The sequence below is a fragment of the Ceratotherium simum genome, chromosome 25, assembly GCF_057802395.1.
Source record: "Ceratotherium simum simum isolate JZ-2026a chromosome 25, ASM5780239v1, whole genome shotgun sequence".
Lineage (NCBI taxonomy): Eukaryota > Metazoa > Chordata > Mammalia > Perissodactyla > Rhinocerotidae > Ceratotherium > Ceratotherium simum.
In genome coordinates, this window is record NC_141924.1 from 44200261 (window position 1) to 44219730 (window position 19470).

General features: G+C 40.1%; 1 protein-coding gene across 1 annotated transcript in view; it reads right to left on the reverse strand.

Annotated features, from left to right (window-relative positions):
* GLIPR1L1 (GLIPR1 like 1) overlaps positions 1–19051 on the reverse strand; it is a 40081-nt gene extending 21030 nt beyond the window's left edge. Inside the window, exon 1 of the mRNA XM_004418566.2 lies at positions 18875–19051. Coding sequence (XP_004418623.2) covers positions 18875–19051 — 177 coding nt within the window. The remainder of the gene's footprint in view (positions 1–18874) is intronic.
* Between the last annotated feature and the right edge of the window lie 419 nt (positions 19052–19470).

Sequence of the window (19470 nt, forward strand, 5' to 3'; positions counted from 1 at the left end):
CCTGGTTCTTGGTCTGATGAGTGATTTTTTAGTGTCTTTGACATTTTGAGTTTTATGTTATGAGACTCTAGATCTTATTTAATCCTCCTGTTTTAGCAGATCTTCACTGACATTGCACATTGCTCCATTGGGAGAAATAGGGCACCAACTGTTTGTCACTGGTTGATGGGTGAAAGTCCAGGCTCTCCACTTACTCTTATTAACTTCACTGTGGGGAGGGATGCCTTGTTACCACTGGAGGGAGATGGACATCCAGGCTCCCTCTTTGCTTCTGCTGATATCATCCCATGGGGAGAGGAAGGGGTGCCTTGTTATCACCAGGTGGGGATGAAAATCTAAGCTCCCTAGTTGGCCTCTGCCAACATTACAGGAGAGGAAGGGGTACCTCATTACCATGGGATGGAGCTGGAAGTCCTCACTCCCCATCTGGGCTACACCGATACCATGGGGGGTTGTGAGAGCCACGTCATCACTGCTGGGTGGTAGTGAAAGTCCAGGCTCCATGCTTGGCCTCCTCTGACACCACCGTGGCTGGGAGGGGGAGGCACACCTCGTTACTGCCTGGTGGTGGCTGGAAGCCCCCTCACTTAGCCTCTTCTGACACAACAGTGGTAGAGAGGAGGTGGGAGGGGTGTCTCATTAGTGTCAGGCAAGGATGGTAGTCTATGTTCTCCACTTGGCCTTGGCTGAAAAGGACAGGAGAGTTGTTTTTTCTCGTGTTGTTTGTCCAGATTAGGATGGTTAGTGGAAACAAGGTTTCTGCCTTACTAGGCTGCCCTTTTCCTGGTTCTCTGGCAAGAGAGAGCAGACTTTTCTTGGGGCTTTTGTTTTCTGCATCCATTGACATTTCTGGGTTTCAGGCTTCTTTGTACCTAATCCAGGATATACAGGAGTCAAAAAGGAAATCCAGGGAACTCACCTTGTGTCATTCCTTGAGTCTTGGAGTCTCTAGCTAATCTGTCTTCTTTCTTCTTTCCAACTTTAAAAGTCTTCTTATATTTGTTTTATATATAATAGCTAAGGTTTTTAGCTGTACTTAATGGCAGAGATAGGGTAAATGGATCTACTCCATCTTGTCAGGAAGTTCTTTGCTTATTGTATTTTCCATTCCCGTCTCCACAACTCCAAAGAAGACATTCCCAACAGGTAGATAGACTCCCTATAATTCCTTGCCTCCTCAAGAATTTTGGCATGGCAGAAAGTTTAAATTGCTAAAAATAAAGGCTACTCCCAGTATCAGAATCACAGCCTTGAGCATACAGCAAGATTTCAGAGGGGATGGTAGGATGATGGACTAGGAAGGTAGGATATCTAACATGGATCCCCAGGCTCCATCAAGAGTTCTGTGCTATAGGACCGCGATGGGAGCAGCTGCACGTCCCAACCTGGACAGACAATGTCACTGGCATCCCAGTGGTGACTAGTTTGGAAGGACAGTGATGTTTATTGACTTGATTCCTAAAGACACTTCCTTTATCTTTTGGAACAAAGACTCCAGGGTTGTCGGATAATAATGGAGGAAGAGGAGTCCCCAAAATGTTAAAGATCACATTTTTAACCCCTTTGTCAATGTGTAGACTAAAAATTAAATTGAAGTTGATGTAATGAAAATAAATAAATGTCATTTTATTTCCATTTTAAGATTGTAGATTTAAATTCATACTACTAACTTCACTGGTTAATTTCCTATATTCTTTTTTTTGACATTTTAATCACTCATTTTCCTTCAAACTACAAAAATAGTTGTATCAAAAATTTTGTTTTCAGTAGCCAAGAGAGATTTCACCAGCTCCCAGGGGATGGTTCATAATTTACTCTTCTGAAAAAGGAATAAACTGATGATGAGTTCTCATATACCACCCTCCATCAAAAATTATACATACTTGGAACACTTAAAATACCACAAAGACAGAACCTCCATTTTCCTCACAGTTACTGTGAGGCAGATACAATTCAGAACCAAACAAACAAGAAATCAACAACAGCCAACAAATGTTTTCAAGTCAGGTCTTTTTACTTAATATATTCCTAGCTACAGCTTTTATGCAATTCATTTCTTTTCCAAGATATCTCAGTTTAGCTATAAACTCTAGAAAACTTTACCTCCCCATAAGCCTGTGAGAGTCCCAACCTTTTGCCTGAATCATTGGGAGAGTTCTCTGCTTTAAAAGAAAAAAAAAAAAGGCTAGCTTAAATCTGGAATATATTTTAAGAGAAAAATATTAATTAAAACATAGTTCTAATGTAGAATAGCTTGTACCAAATCATCCCCTATCCAAAGTATGGTATAAGAAAAGATTATTCTATCATTCTAATTAAGACCTAGTCTTAATATCCAAATGGTAAACACTATGGCCTTGAAAGAGTAGGAATTAATATCTGATGGCTAAGGAATTATATGCATTGAAAACATGTATTTCAAGCCAGTTCGAACACACATAGTGTGTATATACAAATTGTAATTACCTAAATGTGTGTATAACTAAAAGCATCTATTTGCATTTTAGAATTCCTAAGGACTCTATTTATAATTAAAGCTCATTTTTTCCTGATTGAACAATGTAATTAAAAATCTTTCTAAAAAATCTATTTTCATTACCCCTTAGATCTGACAGTGATTTCACCTAAAACTTAATTGCTATTAAGTCTCTGGCCCTAGGGAAAACATTTTATTGAGCAATATTCTGCCTTAACTTGTAAACAAAAGAATTTGACATGCTTATAGACATAAATTTTAAAAAGCCCAATAACCTGTCTTATGCCTAGTAACTAGTAACTCCAGTACACTCCAGAAGCTCTTCTAACCGAAATCTCTCATATTATGAATTATATTTATATAACCAAAGCTTCTTACACACAAGGAAGAAAAAGCCCACTGAGAAATTCTTCAAAATACAAACTAAAAACAAAGATAATTGTAATAGTTTCATCTGATGGAGAGTTCCCACACGATCCCTTTTAATAATATGCTCATATAATCATGATGCTTCTGCTTGTGCTGTGGCAAGAAACATTATATTGTGCACAGGGTTGGGGGCAGGAGGGTGTTGGGATGTATCAGTATGCTACTGAAGAGTTTATGCTATACACGAGTAGTATAAAAAGAATGATGTTGCGCAATAAATAGTACATTAGTCAATGTTCAAAACTTCCTGAAAGGCCTGTAAGAAATAATGCAAATAACAAAAATAATACTTTAAACAAATGAACTTATTGAGGTATAATTGATAAGAAGAACTGCACATATTAACGTGTACAATTTGATGAGTTTGGACATATGCAAACACCATGATACCAATACCACAATCAAGGTAATAGACATAATCAATACTTCTCAGAGTTTCCTTGTATCTCTTTGTTTTTGTGGTAAGAATACTTAACATGAGATATACCTGCTCACAAAGTTTGAAGTGCACCATACCATATCATGAACTACAGACATTATGCTATATGGAAGATATCTAGAACTTATCTAACATAACTAATATAACTGAAAATTTATACCCTTTGAATAACAATTCCCCAATTCCCCCACCCTCCCACTTCCCAGCCCCTGGCAACTACTACTGTATTGTCTGCTTCTATGAGTTTGACTATTTTAGATACCTCAAATAAGTGGAATCATGCAGTATTTGTCTATCTATAGCTGGCTTATTTCACTTAGCATAATGTCCTGCAGGTTATTCCATAGTGTCACAAATGGCAGGATTTCCTTCTTTTTAAAGGCTAAATAATATTCCATTGTATGTATATAACACATTTTCTTTATCCATTTATCTATTGATGGACCTTTGGGTTGTTTCTATAGATTGCCTGTTGTGAATAAGGCTGCAAGGAACATGGGAGTGCAGATATCCCTTCAAGATAGTGATTTCAATTTTTTTGGATACATACTCAGAAGTAGGATTTATGGATTATATGGTATTTCTATTTTTAATTTCTTGAGTAATCTCCAAACTGTTTTCCATAACTGCAGCACAATTTTACACTCCCACCAACAGTGTACAACAGTTCCAAATTCTTAACAACCTTGCCAACATTTGTTATCTTAAAATTTATTTGTGTTGTTATTAGTTACTCCAGCGTAACAAACATCTGCAATTAAGAACGACAATCTGAATATAACACTCATATTAATTCAACAAAAAGTGGGGTCGAAATGAGAAGCTAAACCTTTTACTTTTAGAATAGCAAGAGAATCTGCAGACACCCTCTTATTCTTTCTTATTCATCACATTTGTTGTTAGTGCTGTTGAGTCCATTCCAACTCCTAGCAACCCTGTGTACAGCAGAGTTGAACCCTGCCTGGTCTTTTGGCTCCATCCTCTCATTTTCTGGTACTATATCTGACAGTGCTCTGCTGCTATTCAGAGCCAATTTTTTTGGAAGTTGGTGGCCAGGTCCTTCTTCCTAATCTGAAGCTCTGCTGAAACCTGTCCACCATGGGTGATCTTGCTGGTATTTGAAATACCAGTGGCATAGCTTTCAGCATCACAGCAACACACAGCTGCCACAGTATGACAACTGACAGCTGAGTGGTGTGGTTCCCTGACCGGGACACGAACTCAGGCTGCAGTGATGAGAGTACCGAATCTCTACCACTAGACTACTAGGGCTGGCTGTTCTTCACATTAGTAAAGCAATTATCCAATGAATGACTTTGGAAGCTCTTGTTATACTGCTTGTCAATGAGCTAGCTCGGGTTGGGGGTCCCCCCTTGTCCCAGCAAGAGAGGTTGAATTATAACTCACCTTCTCTACAACCTGTACAGGTAAGAAATAAAACTCTTTCATTAAGCCACTGAGATTTCAGCGTTTACTTCATACCACAGCCTAGCCTTGCCTCTTATAAAACTTACTACTGGAAGTAGGGTGCAGCCGTAATAAAAATCTAAACTCGTGCCACCCTGAGACCTAGGTAGGAAGGATCCCTGCCTGAGTCTAGATTTTATAGGACATCACATATTATAACACATACACACACACACACAATTTATCATAAAAGATTCTTCTCATTCTAACCTTAGCATAGGTTCAATGTGACCCAAGACACTGAATGTCTCCATCTTTTGCCACGTTTTAAAACAAAAGGATCTATATCTGAACGGTAAATAGGTTTGTGAATATTGTTGCCAGTGACACTGGAGACAGACACTGCTTCAGAGTCCAAAAAAGATTTGAACTATGGAAGCTCTTAGGTACAAGAAAAGATCAACTTTCCTCTTCTTTCAGCATGAAAGCAGTAGATTCTTGCATAATATAATACTGTTTAGCAGTACTCCTGAAGATCTGTTTCCTCACTTCTCTCCTCATGTTTCCATCTTGGGGGTAAAGGGCGCATTTTGCAATGGTAACCATTTCCATGACTGTTAAGTAGGGACAAATGTAGATCTGTATGTTACCTAAGTAAAGCATGACATCAGTTCTTTACATTGACCGCTAGATGGACATGAGCACTAGAATAGTGAATAATTTTATATTTATAAAAATATATAAGAAGACAATTGAATTTTCCAAAAAAATTTAAAATACTTAAAATTTTCAACCATTATAATTTTGCCTTTTAATTTTAACAGAGTTTTGATTATTTTAGAAGAAATGAAAATTTAGTTACTGATCAGATCAATGAAAATGAGCAAAATTATTCTGATTGAAACCAAATTTGAACGGCTTAGATGAAATCCCTGAAACCACACATTCCTTACTAAATAAAGATTTAATTACTGAGCAAACAATGAGACTATATGTGGGCTTCCATTTTTATCCTTCCTCCAGCCCACAAATGTTAGTGGCAGCCTTGCTTGAACCATGTGGGAGAATTTAACAGTTAGCTGACAAGCAGTGAGGAAACTTATGTCAGAGGCAGGAATGATAATAATGCATGTGACTCAGGCCAAAACATCTGAGAAAATGTGATCTATAACTCAGGAGGCAGACCATAAGTCCACTGAACTTGGAGCTCTAAGCAGAGGTTGGAAAACAGAACATTAGTAGTATTTGTTGGTTGTAGTGTGGGTTCAACAAGATATTTTAAGAGTAAACAACCAGCTAGTTTGGAAGCAGAAATGAAAGAGAATCAAGATGTGGGCTTTTCGAGATATGGAAAAGAAATTGCTTCTATATAGCATATAAGAAGATACTGAGATTTTAAAAAGGCTTTGAGAAACAAATGGAATAAAAGTTCCATGTGATTAAAAAGCCTCAGGAAAGAGGAGGTGAAGTATGTGACTCCAAGGAAATCCTCTTAATTGATTAAAAAGTGCCTCAGCAAATGGACCAGGTTAAGGGTGTACCCATTTCCCCAAAATTCATGTTTCAAGGTAACTAGCATTAAGATGAGAAAGAAAAGCACCAGAGTGAGAAAATGAAGAAATAAAGACTTAAAAATTTCTCCAAACTGTACTTGAAGTGTGGGTACTGATACTTGGAACTGATCAGAGGCTGGTAGCTGAAAGACCTTCAGAGTTTTTGAGATGTATACCCAAATGTATTGTAAACCTCTTGTGAAAAAGCCTGGAAATGCTGAATACTTTAAATGACCCTTGGACCTTAAACTTCTGTGGGCAGAAAGCAGTCTGAGAGGCTATGCAGCCCTTAAAGATGGCATATTTCCCAATGCCCAGTTCACATTAGGCCAAGGAGGAGGATGGATAAGGAAGGACATTGTAGAGGGGCAAGATAGGGACCACAGAAAACAATGGACAAGGAACTCTTACCACCTCTAATCAAGGAACTTTTCTGACTCCCAGTCTAGCACGTCTTCACAATATCTACCCTAAAGATTTCAGAATTGCCCTGAACCAACGTTTGCTGTGTGGCTCCCATTCTTCCACTTTCCGAATAGAAGCATTTGTTACGCTTGTCTTGTCTTTGTGCTACCACTGAATATCGTTTATGTGGAGGGCAGACACAGTCACTAGGCCAAGACCATCCACAACCGTCCTTGTTGGAGAGATTGTTTGTGTACCACTCAGATGTTAGACTCTGATTCAGGAACTGGGCAGGATGTTGGGTTTTATCCTTTGAGGGAGGCCTTGAACTTGTTCTATGTATGAGAGGAAAGGAATAAAAGAATTTTTCATGACCATAGAAGAAGTCTGTAGTAGAGACATTTAATGCAAGCAGGCTAGGGTCATCAGACTAATTCTGCCCAGAGGGATATGGGGGGAATGCCATATATCACCTCCAGGTCTGATCATAAAAACTCCTGTGCAACCCTCTAGCTTTCTCAATGGTGACTCTGAAGAACAGGTGTTGGCATGATGGAGCCAAGATGTAAACAGCAAGGCACTGCATGGAAAAGAAGTGATGTGGAGAGCGGTACGAGGCAGATACTAAACCTTTATTGTTTAAGTGGACTTTGTGTGAGTGAGATATTAAACCTACGTTGTTTAAAGAATTATGCGAAGTGAAGTAAGCCAGACAGTGAAAGACAAATACCGTGTGAGCTCACTTATATGTGGAATCTAAAAAAACCAAACTCATAGATACAGAGAACAGATTGGTAGTTGTTGGAGGAGGAGTTGGGAGGTGGGCAAAATGGGTGAAGAGGGTCAAAAGGTACAAACTTCCAGTTATAAAATAAATAAGTTATGGGGATATAAAGTACAGCATGGGGACTACAGTTAACCATACTGTACTGTATATTTAAAAGTTGCTAAGAGATTATATCTTAAAAGTTCTCATAACAAGAAAAAAAATATGTAACTATATGAGGTGATGGACATTAACTAAACTTATTGTGGCAATCATTTCACAATATACACATATATCAAATCATTATGTTGTACACTTTAAACTAATACAATGTCATACGTCAATAAAAAAATAAAAAATGGAAAAAAAAAAGCCTACGAGATTTCGGGGTTTATTGGTTAACACAACATAGTCTATCATTTTCCGACAGATATAGAGATTGAGATGAGAAATGGGGTGCCTAGTTTTCCTGGATGATTTAGTAGCAGAAGAAAGGAGAAACTCCTGTTGAAGACTTAGTCAACAGTTAGCACTTCTGCTTCTGGCCAAGATGGAGTAACACAACCAGATTTACCTTCCCACTTGAAACAACAGAAACGAAATATGTGAAAAAGCAGCTGTCAAGACACATGACATCAGGCAACAATGAAGAGTGATCCCTGAGAGGAGGGAAACCAACAAGCTGAGCCCTATGGGTGCCTCAGCTTACTGCCTGGAGAGAATTTTCAGGCCATAAAGGAACACCAGAAAGGAGAGACCTGCACAGAGAGAGAACTCCAAAGATATTCACAGGGTCCCCCTTGAGTACGTAGCAGAGTACTGATTAGGATATGCATATGAGGAACCTACCCCAGGCCAGGGAATGAATCACTCAAAAGGGTAAGGGAGAATATTACCTAAGGCTCACACAGTACTGGGAACAGTGCCTCTTCCCACTAGCCAGACTGGAAAACCTCATAATCCTAGGAATTGTGTAAAGTACTCAGAAGGGTCTCGCCTTAATAGTGGGAGATAATTATCCTTAGGCTAAACCACTGCTTTTGTCCTGCCTAACAAATCTTAAAAAGAAGACTAAAATTGTCACCAGAGATGGACCCTAACCCACGTCTCTTGCCTGCTTAAAAAGCTAACTTTTATGTTTGACCTAATTCTCTTGTCTTCTTACAAGGTGCAGATGTTCCTTTATCTAACACCTTGGGGCCTTGAGCTCATGTGGTTTTCAGCCATGTTCCAGGAAGAAGCTCTAAGCAACAACTGCCATGGACCCAGATGCACTGAACCCGACCAAGTCGGCCCAGACCACAACCACAAGACTGACATCTGCACAGAGAGGCTGAAAATTGTACTGAAGTGACCCACCCTTGTTAACATCATAAATTTCCCTCCTCTGGGTGGGGCAAAGCAGCCATTTTTAGGTCATGTGATGTATGTAGAACCTTGATTTTAAACCACGCATGTGCAAGCTTATGCCCACCTCTACATGCCATGATGAAACTTCTCCCTTGAATATTCATCTCCTACCCCAAATAAAGACACCTCCCTCTCCCGTGCTCAGGGGACCATAGCTTTGTGAAATTATTCCCTGTGGTCTCCATTTTTCTTTGCTGCATGCCGCAAATAAAAATTCTACTTTGTGAAACAACTACTTCTGGTGCAGTTTTGTTTAACTCCCATGAAGAGACTCACATTTGGTCCTGTAACAAATTGGCGACCCAGATGGGACTTCTGTCCCTCTGGGGCTCTATTCTTCCAACCATCGGGTTTCCAATGGACGGAGCAGTGGGCAGCGGAAGCTTGACCCAGGCTATTGCTACCAGAGGCTGAGGGGGTGAGCTTCAGGGCAAAGGCTTCCTTCTGGTGTGGGTGCTTGCTGTTGGATTGGCATTGCTGCCCCATCAGGAGACTCAGTGGCTGCACTGAGCATTTTGCTTGGAGGATCTCTTGGCTGAGGTAGGTGATGCCAGCCCCATGGCACCACTATAAGAGTTATTTCTTTAAGTTTTCTCACAAAGTCAGGCTGCCTAAACCTTAGGTTTAAGGCTTCTCTAGCCCTGGGTTCGAGTCCCAGGGTTTGCCTGTTGGAGCCTGGTTTCAGGGTTCAAGCCCCCATCTGGAGGTGGCCCGGCTCCCTGGGAATGAAAGTGGCTCCTCCTCTGGAAGGATTGCCTGACCCGGCAACTCCGGAAGAACCACTGCTCGGTTCTGGCAGAGCAGGAGCAATCCCTGTTGACTAGTCACTGGGCCGCAAGGGCCTGAGGCCCAAGATCTGCTGTCTGTTGGGGCTGAAAGCTACCAGTGAGGGCTTGACGCCCTTCTGGGGGCCCTTCTGTGTTTTCTGTCTCTGACAAAAGGAGCTGGTCTCTCTGAAGTCACAAAGTCTGAGTCTTATCTTATGTCTGTGGTAAAAGGTGGGGTTAGGTACCTGCAGTCTGAGCCCTAACTGTCAAGGAGTCTGTAACAAAGTGGCTGGGAACGCCCAGCAGATTATCTTGGTCTCTCTCTCTGTTTCCTTAACAATCTGGCTTCTAGGTCTCTCAGATCTCTCTGTTCCTCATTTTCTTTACCAGTAGTTATTGGGGATAACTCAGTGCTCCCTGGGAAGTTCTACAGAGCTCTCCTCTCCCCCATTAGATCCTCCTGGGGTCATTTAGTCTCCTTAGTCATCCACTGTCGCCTTTGCTTTTGGTGGTGGAAGAAACTAGGCTCAGAACGTGAAAAGACATCTTTGGTAACAGAACTTGTACACCACAGTGCCAAGGTAACTGCTCTCTGAGCACTTGGTCTGAGTTTTCTTTTACTGGATATTGGATCTGTCAGTTTTTTGTCTTTGTCCTTGCACTAACATTTTCCAACAGGACCAGCTGGAAATGATAGACTTTATGTAAAATGATTGCATCTCTTTTGCTCAATTATATTTTAAATTATATTGTGGGCATTGTGAGAGCATATAAATCCACCCTTCAGGCAGTGTTAATTAAACATGCTAAAAGAGATCTCACCTTAAAATGGCCAAAATGGGGCCATTTCAGTTCACCCAAGCTGATGTATTTACATATGGAATTGGAAAAAGGCAGCTATAAAAAATTAAACAAACAATGGGTAGCCTATTTTAATTTTTGAGACTTTGAAACCAGATCAGGAATCCTGTACTGCCTCCTTAAGAAAAAATAATTAAATAACCAAGCTAGCAAAAGGAAACCAAGTCTACTCTTCCTCCCTCCTCTTGCTGCTGAGCTCCTCTGCTTCAGTTCCCTTGAAATCCCTAATCTAAAATTAGACCACTCATCAAGCCATGCTATGGCGACAACCCACATACAAACTACAGGAAGACTGGCACAGATGTTAGCTCAGGGACCATCTTCCTCAAGCAAATAAGTAAATAAATAAATAAATAATTAAATTAAGCAAGTGAAAACAAGTAAACTTTTGAGACATTTTAAAATTGTAATGGCCATTTTGGGGAAGCTTTGTTTCAGGTAAGTCTATCTTAAAAAAAGAGGATTCGAAGCCTCTCACAATGGAATACATTCCTTGATTAATATATAGAAGCTTCTAAAAGATAAAATGACTTTTTAAACAGCTATAAAAAGGATCCTTACAACTACAGTGACAAAAAAATCTTTAATAAAACTCTCTAGCCATCGGAACAGGTCACAATTTGGATCCAGTATTCTTTTAAATTTTGTGCCTGAGACATGGCTGAAATTTTAAAGATCTCTGTTTGTGATTGTCTACGTGTCTATATATGCACGTCTGGATGATATAATTTTAAAGAGCGCTCTATTTAATTGACTTAGAATAAGTACTTATGTAAATTATTTCTTTTTTTTTTGAGGAAGATTAGCTCTGAGCTAACATCTGTTGCCAATCTTCCTCTTTTTTTGCTTGAGGAAGATTAGCCCTGAGCTAACATCTGTGCCAATCTTCCTCTATTTTGTATGTGGGTTGCTGCCACAGTGTGGCTTGACGAGTGGTGTAGGTCTGCGCCCTGGATCCAAACCTGTGAACCTGGGCCACTGAAGTACAGCGTGCAGAACTTGAACTACTCGACCATGGCTGGCCCCATAAATTATTTCTAAATGTGATAAAAACTAGCTCAGATGTCTTTCAAGTTAATGTAATATAAAATGATCTTTGGTAAATAAACTCGTTTAAATTTGTTGGTTTAATTAAAATAGACATGTACTCAGAGTTATCAACATAGGATAAAATGTAAACATACCGCCTTTATGAGTCAAACAAAATTGTGTTATCTCTGTTACAAAATTTGTCAACAGGGGGCCAGCCTGGTGGTGCAGCGGTTAAGTTCACATGCTCCGCTTCGGTGACCTGGGGATCGCTGGCTTGGATCCTGGGCGTGGACCTATGCACGGCTCATCAAGCCATGCTGAGGCGGCGTCCCAAATACAGCAACTAGAAGGATGTACAACCATGGCGTACAACTATCTACTGGGGCTTTGGGGAGAAAAAAAGGAAAAAAGGAGGAAGATTGGCAACAGATATTAGCTCATTGCCAATCTTCCTCAAAAAAAAAACCAAAAAAAAGGAGGTCAGCATTAAAAAAAAAAAAGAAAGCTGGATGGACCTATTCTCTAGATGGTCTCTCAAGTATCCTACCAACAGCTTAAAATAAAATTTGTCAACAAAAATAATAACAATAATTTTGTCTGATATTTCATAAAGTTTTTATAGGCAGTCTAAATAATTGTTGGAAACAGGTAAACTAAATAGATGTATAAAGGTAAAAGTTTCTTGGAGAACTTTTTTTTTTTTTTTTTTTTTTTAAAGATTTTATTTATTTTATTTTTTCCCCCCAAAGCCCCAGCAGATAGTTGTATGTCACAGCTGCACATCCTTCTAGTTGCAGCATGTGGGACTCGGCCTCAGGATGGACGGAGAAGTGGCGCCTCGATGCGCACCCGGGATCCGAACCCGGGCCGCCAGCATTGCAGCGCGCACACTTAACCACCAAGCCACAGGGCCGGCCCCTTGGAGAACTTTTTAACAATAATTATATGTTCTAATATATGTACTTAAAATAGTGGTTAATTGCTTTGATGTCACATAAAGTTTTTATAAGTAATCCAGACATGATTGTTAAAAACAAAGTGTTTAAATATAAGTGATATAAGAGTTTTGAATAAACTTTTAACAATAATTATATTTTATGACATGTATATTTAAAATAACTTCCAAACTCTCTCTGGTAATTTAAAACTTTAAAGTTTTGCTCGATTAAATTAAATGATAAAAACATTCATGAAATATCTAAATCATTTCTAAGTAAGATAACATATCAGATATAGGTTTATCTACTTTTGGCTTCTTATTAAAAAAAAACTAAAAGATGTTCAGGTCTATCAGTAAACATGTATTTTGTTAAAAATTATACTATAAAGTAACATGTTTCTAAAATTTATAAAAAGTATTTATAAATATGCCAAGCCACAGAATACTAAAGTAAAAGATAGTTTGTAATTACTTACTTCTTAGTTTTCACAAACAAAATCAAAGTCTGCAAGGGCTAAAAATTCTAATTGATAGATGGCATTAAAGCTATTAAAAATTAATAAGGGAAACATCTTTGTATTCAAGGAAAGTAAGATGTATGTTTTCAGTAAAAGAGATATAAAAACTAGAAATATTTTTATTTGTTTTGCTAAAAAAGATAAATTTGTCCTAAAATACCAAAAAATAAAAAATAAAAATAAATAAATAAAGGAAGACATGGGACAAATTATAAATATAAAAAACAAGCGACCAAAGGTTTGTAAAAGTAAAAACTCTGAAAAAAAAGTTTTATATATGGTCAAATTCACTAAGATTAAAATATATTCAATTAAATAAATAAGTTTAAGTTAAAAAATAATAACAATAAAATTTGGCTTTCTCTCTCTTAAAAGGATAATCTTAAACTTTTAGTCTACTCTTGACAAAAAGATTACAAAAAGTTTTTTTCTTTTCCTTTGAGGGAGTCTACTGAAAAGATAACCTATGTTTTGTTAAAATAATTTCCTATGCTTAAAGAGGCTGAAGTCTTTTCACTGGGGTTTTCTTTCTTAGACTGTTTCACTCTGTCTGTTTGCCTTTGACATTGTCTGTTGTCACCTTGATTAAATAAATAACTAAATATTATTTCCTATTTGACCAAGTGTTTTAAAACCTTTTAATATTTTTTTTGATAAATTTCCCCAAGGTTCAAATCCTAAGTAAAGTCTTTCTTTTTGGGGGTTTCCAATGGGGCCCTGAAACTTCTAAAACTAATTTATTCTCTCTTTCTATAAAGACGTAAACATTAGACTAGTTAAACTTATTTGGTGTATTAAATTACATAAAAAACATTATCAAATATACAATGATAAACCTTCTTAGGTTATATCTTATGAGTAAATGTTATTAATATAAGTGGTTCTTGATACTTATTTCATATCTTAAAGTGCTCCAGATGTCCATAAAAAGCTCCAAAAATTGGCAATAGGGCCTGACACCAGTTCCACACTGGTAGCGAACACCTCAGGGTGTTTAACAACCAAGATAGGACAGGGGAAATAAAAGATGACCAAAAGACGCAGAGACACGCTACTTTGCTTGTGGTTGCCCTCCAGTCTACTTAAGGTAACCTGAGGGAGAAAAAAAAGAAGCCACGGGTGAGTGACCCCGACCCCCATCGTGGGACCAAAAGGCCACCAATAAAGATGGGGCCTAATTAATGTATATACTACAGATGGGAAGGACACTGGAAGTGGAATTGTCCAGACCAACACCAGAGAGGGAAGGGATTGGATGAGTCCAAGCCATGACAACTTCCCGTTACTACAGATGAGATGTGATGGGCCATGGGGCTCCCGGGTTGGCTCCAGGCAACCAGATCCTTATCTCCCTCGAGGAGGCCCGGGTGACCTTAGCAGTGGGAGGAGAGCATGTTGATTTTTTTCTCGATACTGGAGCCACATTCTCAGTGTTAAATACCCAGAAGGAAAACCTTTCTAAAAAACATATAACATAAAAGGGGTATCAGGAAGAGGAGAGACCAAAAGGTTTCTGGAGCCCCCGACCTGTGAAATAGGATCAAAAATGTTAAGACACTCTTTTCTATATATGCCAGAATGCCCTGTTCCCCTCCTTGGGAGGGACATACTATCAAAATTGGGGGCCTCAATAACTTGGAAAGCAGATAAAATAGAAATCCAAGCTCCCAGAGATCAGGGAGTTGAACTCACAGCCTTATTACAAGACATGCTAGTCCCAAAAGAGGAATAAATTCCCCCAAACATTTTAAACCGTTTAAACATAGAGTTAACATAGAGATGTGGGCACAAGGACAGGGGGGAGGAGTGGCCAGTGCCATACCTGTAAGCATAAAACTAAGACAAGAAGACCACTGGCTTCAGGTAAAACAATACCCCCTAAAGCAAGAAGCCATAAGAGAAATCCTTCCTGTAACTGGCAAACTTTTAAAACAAGGATTAATCAGGCCATGTAGATCCCCATACAACACTCCCAATTTGTCCATTAAAAAGCTGGGAACAGGGGATTGCAGATTTGTTCAAGACCTTAGGGCCGTCAATAAAACAGTCCAGGACATACATCCTCTTGCACCTAATCCTTATACTCTACTGGCTAATCTCCCTGGGGAGAACATGTTTTAATCAGTACGAGATTTAAAGGACGCTTTCTTTTACATCCCATTAGACCGCGAGTCCCAAAAGATTTTTGCCTTTAAATGGAAGGACCCAGAATCCCACCAGAAACAACAGCACTGTTGGACTGTCTTACCCCAAGGATTTAAAAACTCCCCTATAATTTTTGAGGAAATCTTGGGCCAAGATTCAAGGGAATTAAAATTAAAACAAAACACTGTGTTTCAGTATGTGGATGATATCCTAGTAGCCAGTCCTAAAAAAATCTCAAATGAGAACACTGTAACCATGCTAAACTTCTTAGCCAGTCAGGGATATAAAATGTCTCAGGAAAAAACAATGATATCTAAAGACACTGTAAAGTATTTGGGGTCAATTATTTCAAAAGGGCAGTACAGCCTTCCTCAAGAAAAAAAATGATAATATATCAACTTGCTCCACCAAGAACACGCAGACAGCTACAAGCATTCTAGGGACTGGCTGACTTCTGCCACTTGTGGATCCCCAATTTTGGGTTAATTGCTGAGCCTCTCTGTGACAAATTACAGGGGCCAGCACCAGCACTGGCCTTACCAGACCTAGAAAACCATCTGACTTATATATTCAGAAAAGACAAGAAATAACTCTAGGAGTAGTAACGCAAATGTTGGGACTCTTAAAAAATAATACTAACCTATTTCTCATAGCAGCTAGATATCATGATGAAAGGATGGCCCCATGCTTGAGAGCTGTAGCTGCCGCCCTCCTATTGATCAAAAATACAAACGACTTAGAGCCATGCCTGGTGACCCACAGACTTACCTTAGGTTATCGGAGGACACATTCTGCTCCTCTACTGGCCCCTCAGACAACATCCGTGCTCAGCAGGAAGTAGTTACAGAAGATGGACCTTCACCTGTCGCCCCTCAAGAATGAGGAGAAGGATAAAACTAGAGGAGGGATTTTGTGACCAGACATGGACCCTAACCCACGGCTCTTGCCTGCTTAAAAACCTAACTTTTATGTTTGACCTAATTCTCTTGTCTTCTTACAAGGTGCAGGTGTTCCTTTATCTAACACCTTACGGCCTTGAGTTCATGCGGTTTTCAGCCATGTTCCAGGAAGAAGCTCTAAGCAACAACTGCCATGGACCCAGATGCACTGAACCAGACCAGCTTAACCCTCGTTAACATCATAAATTCCCCTCCTCTGGGAGGGACAAAGCAGCCATTTTTAGGTCATGCGATCTATGTAGAAACATAATTTTAAACCACGCATGTGCAAGCTTATGCCCACCTCTACATGCCATGATGAAACTTCTCCCTGGAATATTCATCCCCTGCCCCAAATAAAGATACCCCCCTCCCCATGCTCGGGGGGCAATAGCTTTGTGAAATTATTCCCTATGGTCTCCATTTTTCTTTGCTGCATGCCGCAAATAAAAATTCTACTTTGTGAAACAACTACTTCTGGTGCAGTTTGGTTTAACTCCTAAGAAGGGACTCATGTTTGGTCCAGTAACAAATTAGATCAAAATGCTAAGTAACATAAATGCATGGCAGGAAAAAAGTCAAGAATATTTATAGAAATACAAAAATAACCATCACCCAGCAAAGTAAAATTCACAATATCTGGCATCTGATAAAAAATTATCTGCAATGGTTAAAATTTTCCTAATTTGATTAAAATTTGCAGATCCAAGAAGGTCAATGAACCCCAAGAAACAGGAACAGTACTACACCAAGGCACATTATAATCAAATTGTTCAAAACCAAGGATAAAGAGAAATTCTTAAAAGTAGCTAGAGGAGAAATACAATATGATGTACATGGGAACAAAGAAAATGATCCAGCAGATTTCTTGTCACAAAAAAATATGTAAGAAGATAGAAGATAGTGGGGCAAGATCTTTAAAGTTCAACCTAGATTCTGCACCCAGTAATAATATCTATCAAAAATTAAGAATAAATAAAGACTTCACAGACATAAATAGTTGATAGGATAATTACCAACAAACCCACAGTATAAGAAATGTTAATGTCAGGGCTGGCCCTATGGTGTAGTGGTTAGGTTTCGGCACTCCTGCCCAGATCCCGGGTGGGCTACACCACTTGTCAGCCATGCTGTGGCGGCAACCCATATATAAAGTAGAGGAAGACCGGCACAGATATTAGCTCAGGGTTAATCGTTCTCAGCAAAAAAAAGAAATGTTAATGTCCCTCAGGCGGAAGGAAAATGATACCATGTGGAAGTATGGATCTGCACAAAGAAATGAAGAGCACTAGAAAATGCAAAGGGTAAAAATAACAAAAACTTTTACATGTTTACTATAAACACGTCACACTATAAAACAAGGTAAATTCAAAGAAGGCTCATTTCCATTCAAGTCTCCTCCACCCTATTCCTTTCTTCCCTCTCTCCTGCAGGTGGTTATGTAAATTTAAATTAATTTTACATTTATCCTTTCATTGTTCCCTTTGGAAAATATAGCATATATATGTGTTTACATAGAATGTGTGTATATATATGTAAATATACACACACATATTTAAGTAGCATTTTTATAACATAAAATAGTTCTTAAAAAAAGATACTCAACTAAGGATGGAAGAAACCGCGTAACAAATCCACGCCATTGACCATCCCAACCTCTTGGAGATCAAAGTACACGTTACATATTAAAATATTTTAACAATTCTGATTAAAGAGATGCGTTTATTTTTGTTTAATCCAGTATTTCCTAAACCTATATGAAATCTCCTCCCCCTCAAAAAATCCTTTTCCCATGTAGCAGAATAGTTCAGTTTTGAACTTATTTCAGCGCCTGAGAAGTGACTTTATAATTACTTCCATTTTATTTTCTGTTGGATAGAAAGGAAGAAAGCTGGAGTAGATATAAGAGTTACGATGTAGCTATATCTGCATAGCACATAAGCAGGACTAACGCTATTCACATTTATGTTCATAATTTCATAATGATACCCTATTTATAGCCAAGAAAAAGTTATAATGCAAGGGAAATTTCCAGCAATAAAATTCATAGTCAATAATTTGTTAAAAAATTGTAAATTCTACGGATTATTTTAATAATCCAATGTTCTTTATACTCATTCTTCAATAGAGCATTCTCATTTGCCTTTATAGTCTACATGGCGGAGCTCCACAGAAGACAGTCAATGTTTTTGACATTAAACTTCACCTATTTACTGTTTTTCACGAGAATGACAATCTGATATTCTTCAAGTGCTGATTTCATTATTTACATCCTTGTAGAACATGCTTTTTTCAGATGAATACTACACATGTAGTGTTGTTTCAACCTTGAGTTCATAAGATATAAGAACAGGTAAGAAAACAGGGACTCGCCACCCCTGTGCTAGTTCTTTCATACGTGGTATCTTGACTGTGCGTTTTGGGAAGTGCTAGCCAAAACTGCAGGAGGAACCCGTGCGAAGTACAGAAGCCTTAGTGAAGCAAGAAAGCAACTCCCAGAGACGGCCCTGCGCAAACACCCGCCACGCCCGCGCCCGCGCCCGGGCCCAGGCCCAGGCCCAGGCCCGCAAAGGGGAGCCAGGCGGCCTAAGGCCAGGCGAGGAAGAGCGTCCAGCTTCCCTCTCACCCACTCCTGTGCCGCCTGGGGCAGACAGCCCAGCCGCGGTGTGATTTTTAACTGCATGCTGCAAGTCCAGCCTGAATTCATACACACGAGTCCACTGAATTTATCGCCCAGCTACCTTGGGCTGAACCGGAGAAATAAGACCCAGCCCGCGCTCTTCCTCACCATGTGCTTCATGTTGGCCGCGGGGGGCTCCACTCGGCCCCGCATTTCATTGTGAACCGTGACGCACTCGTCTATAAAACTCTGGTCTGTGATGGAGGGGCCTCGGGGAGGCGGCTTTCCGGCTACCAGACAGACACTTAAGGTCCACAGGCAGCTCAGCTCCTCCCTCAGGACCATGGTGGGAGGCAGGAGGGCCGCGACCGCGGGCGCCGGTAACGGCCCCGGGGACCACGCTCTCGGCGGGCTCGCCCCCCGACCCCGACCCCGACCCCGACCCCGACCCCGGCTCGAGCGCAGCGGGGACGCGCGGCCGGGGCGGGCCCGAGCGGGGCGGGCGGCGGGCGGGGGCCCGCGAGTCGCCCCCCGCGGCAGAGCTGGTCCTCCGGGAGCCGCGGGCCCGCCGAGGCTGCCTGCACTACAACCCGAGCGCAGCGCGCCGCGCCCACGGGAGAGGACGGCGGGCGCTGCGTGCCCACCCGGCCCGGCCTGCGCGAACCTGGCTGCTAGGTTCACGGGCTCAGCTCCGTGTGTAGCTTTTTTATTGTTTTAAATAAACTGCAGCGTCATACTGCCCGTTTCCTCAGAGACTGAGAATA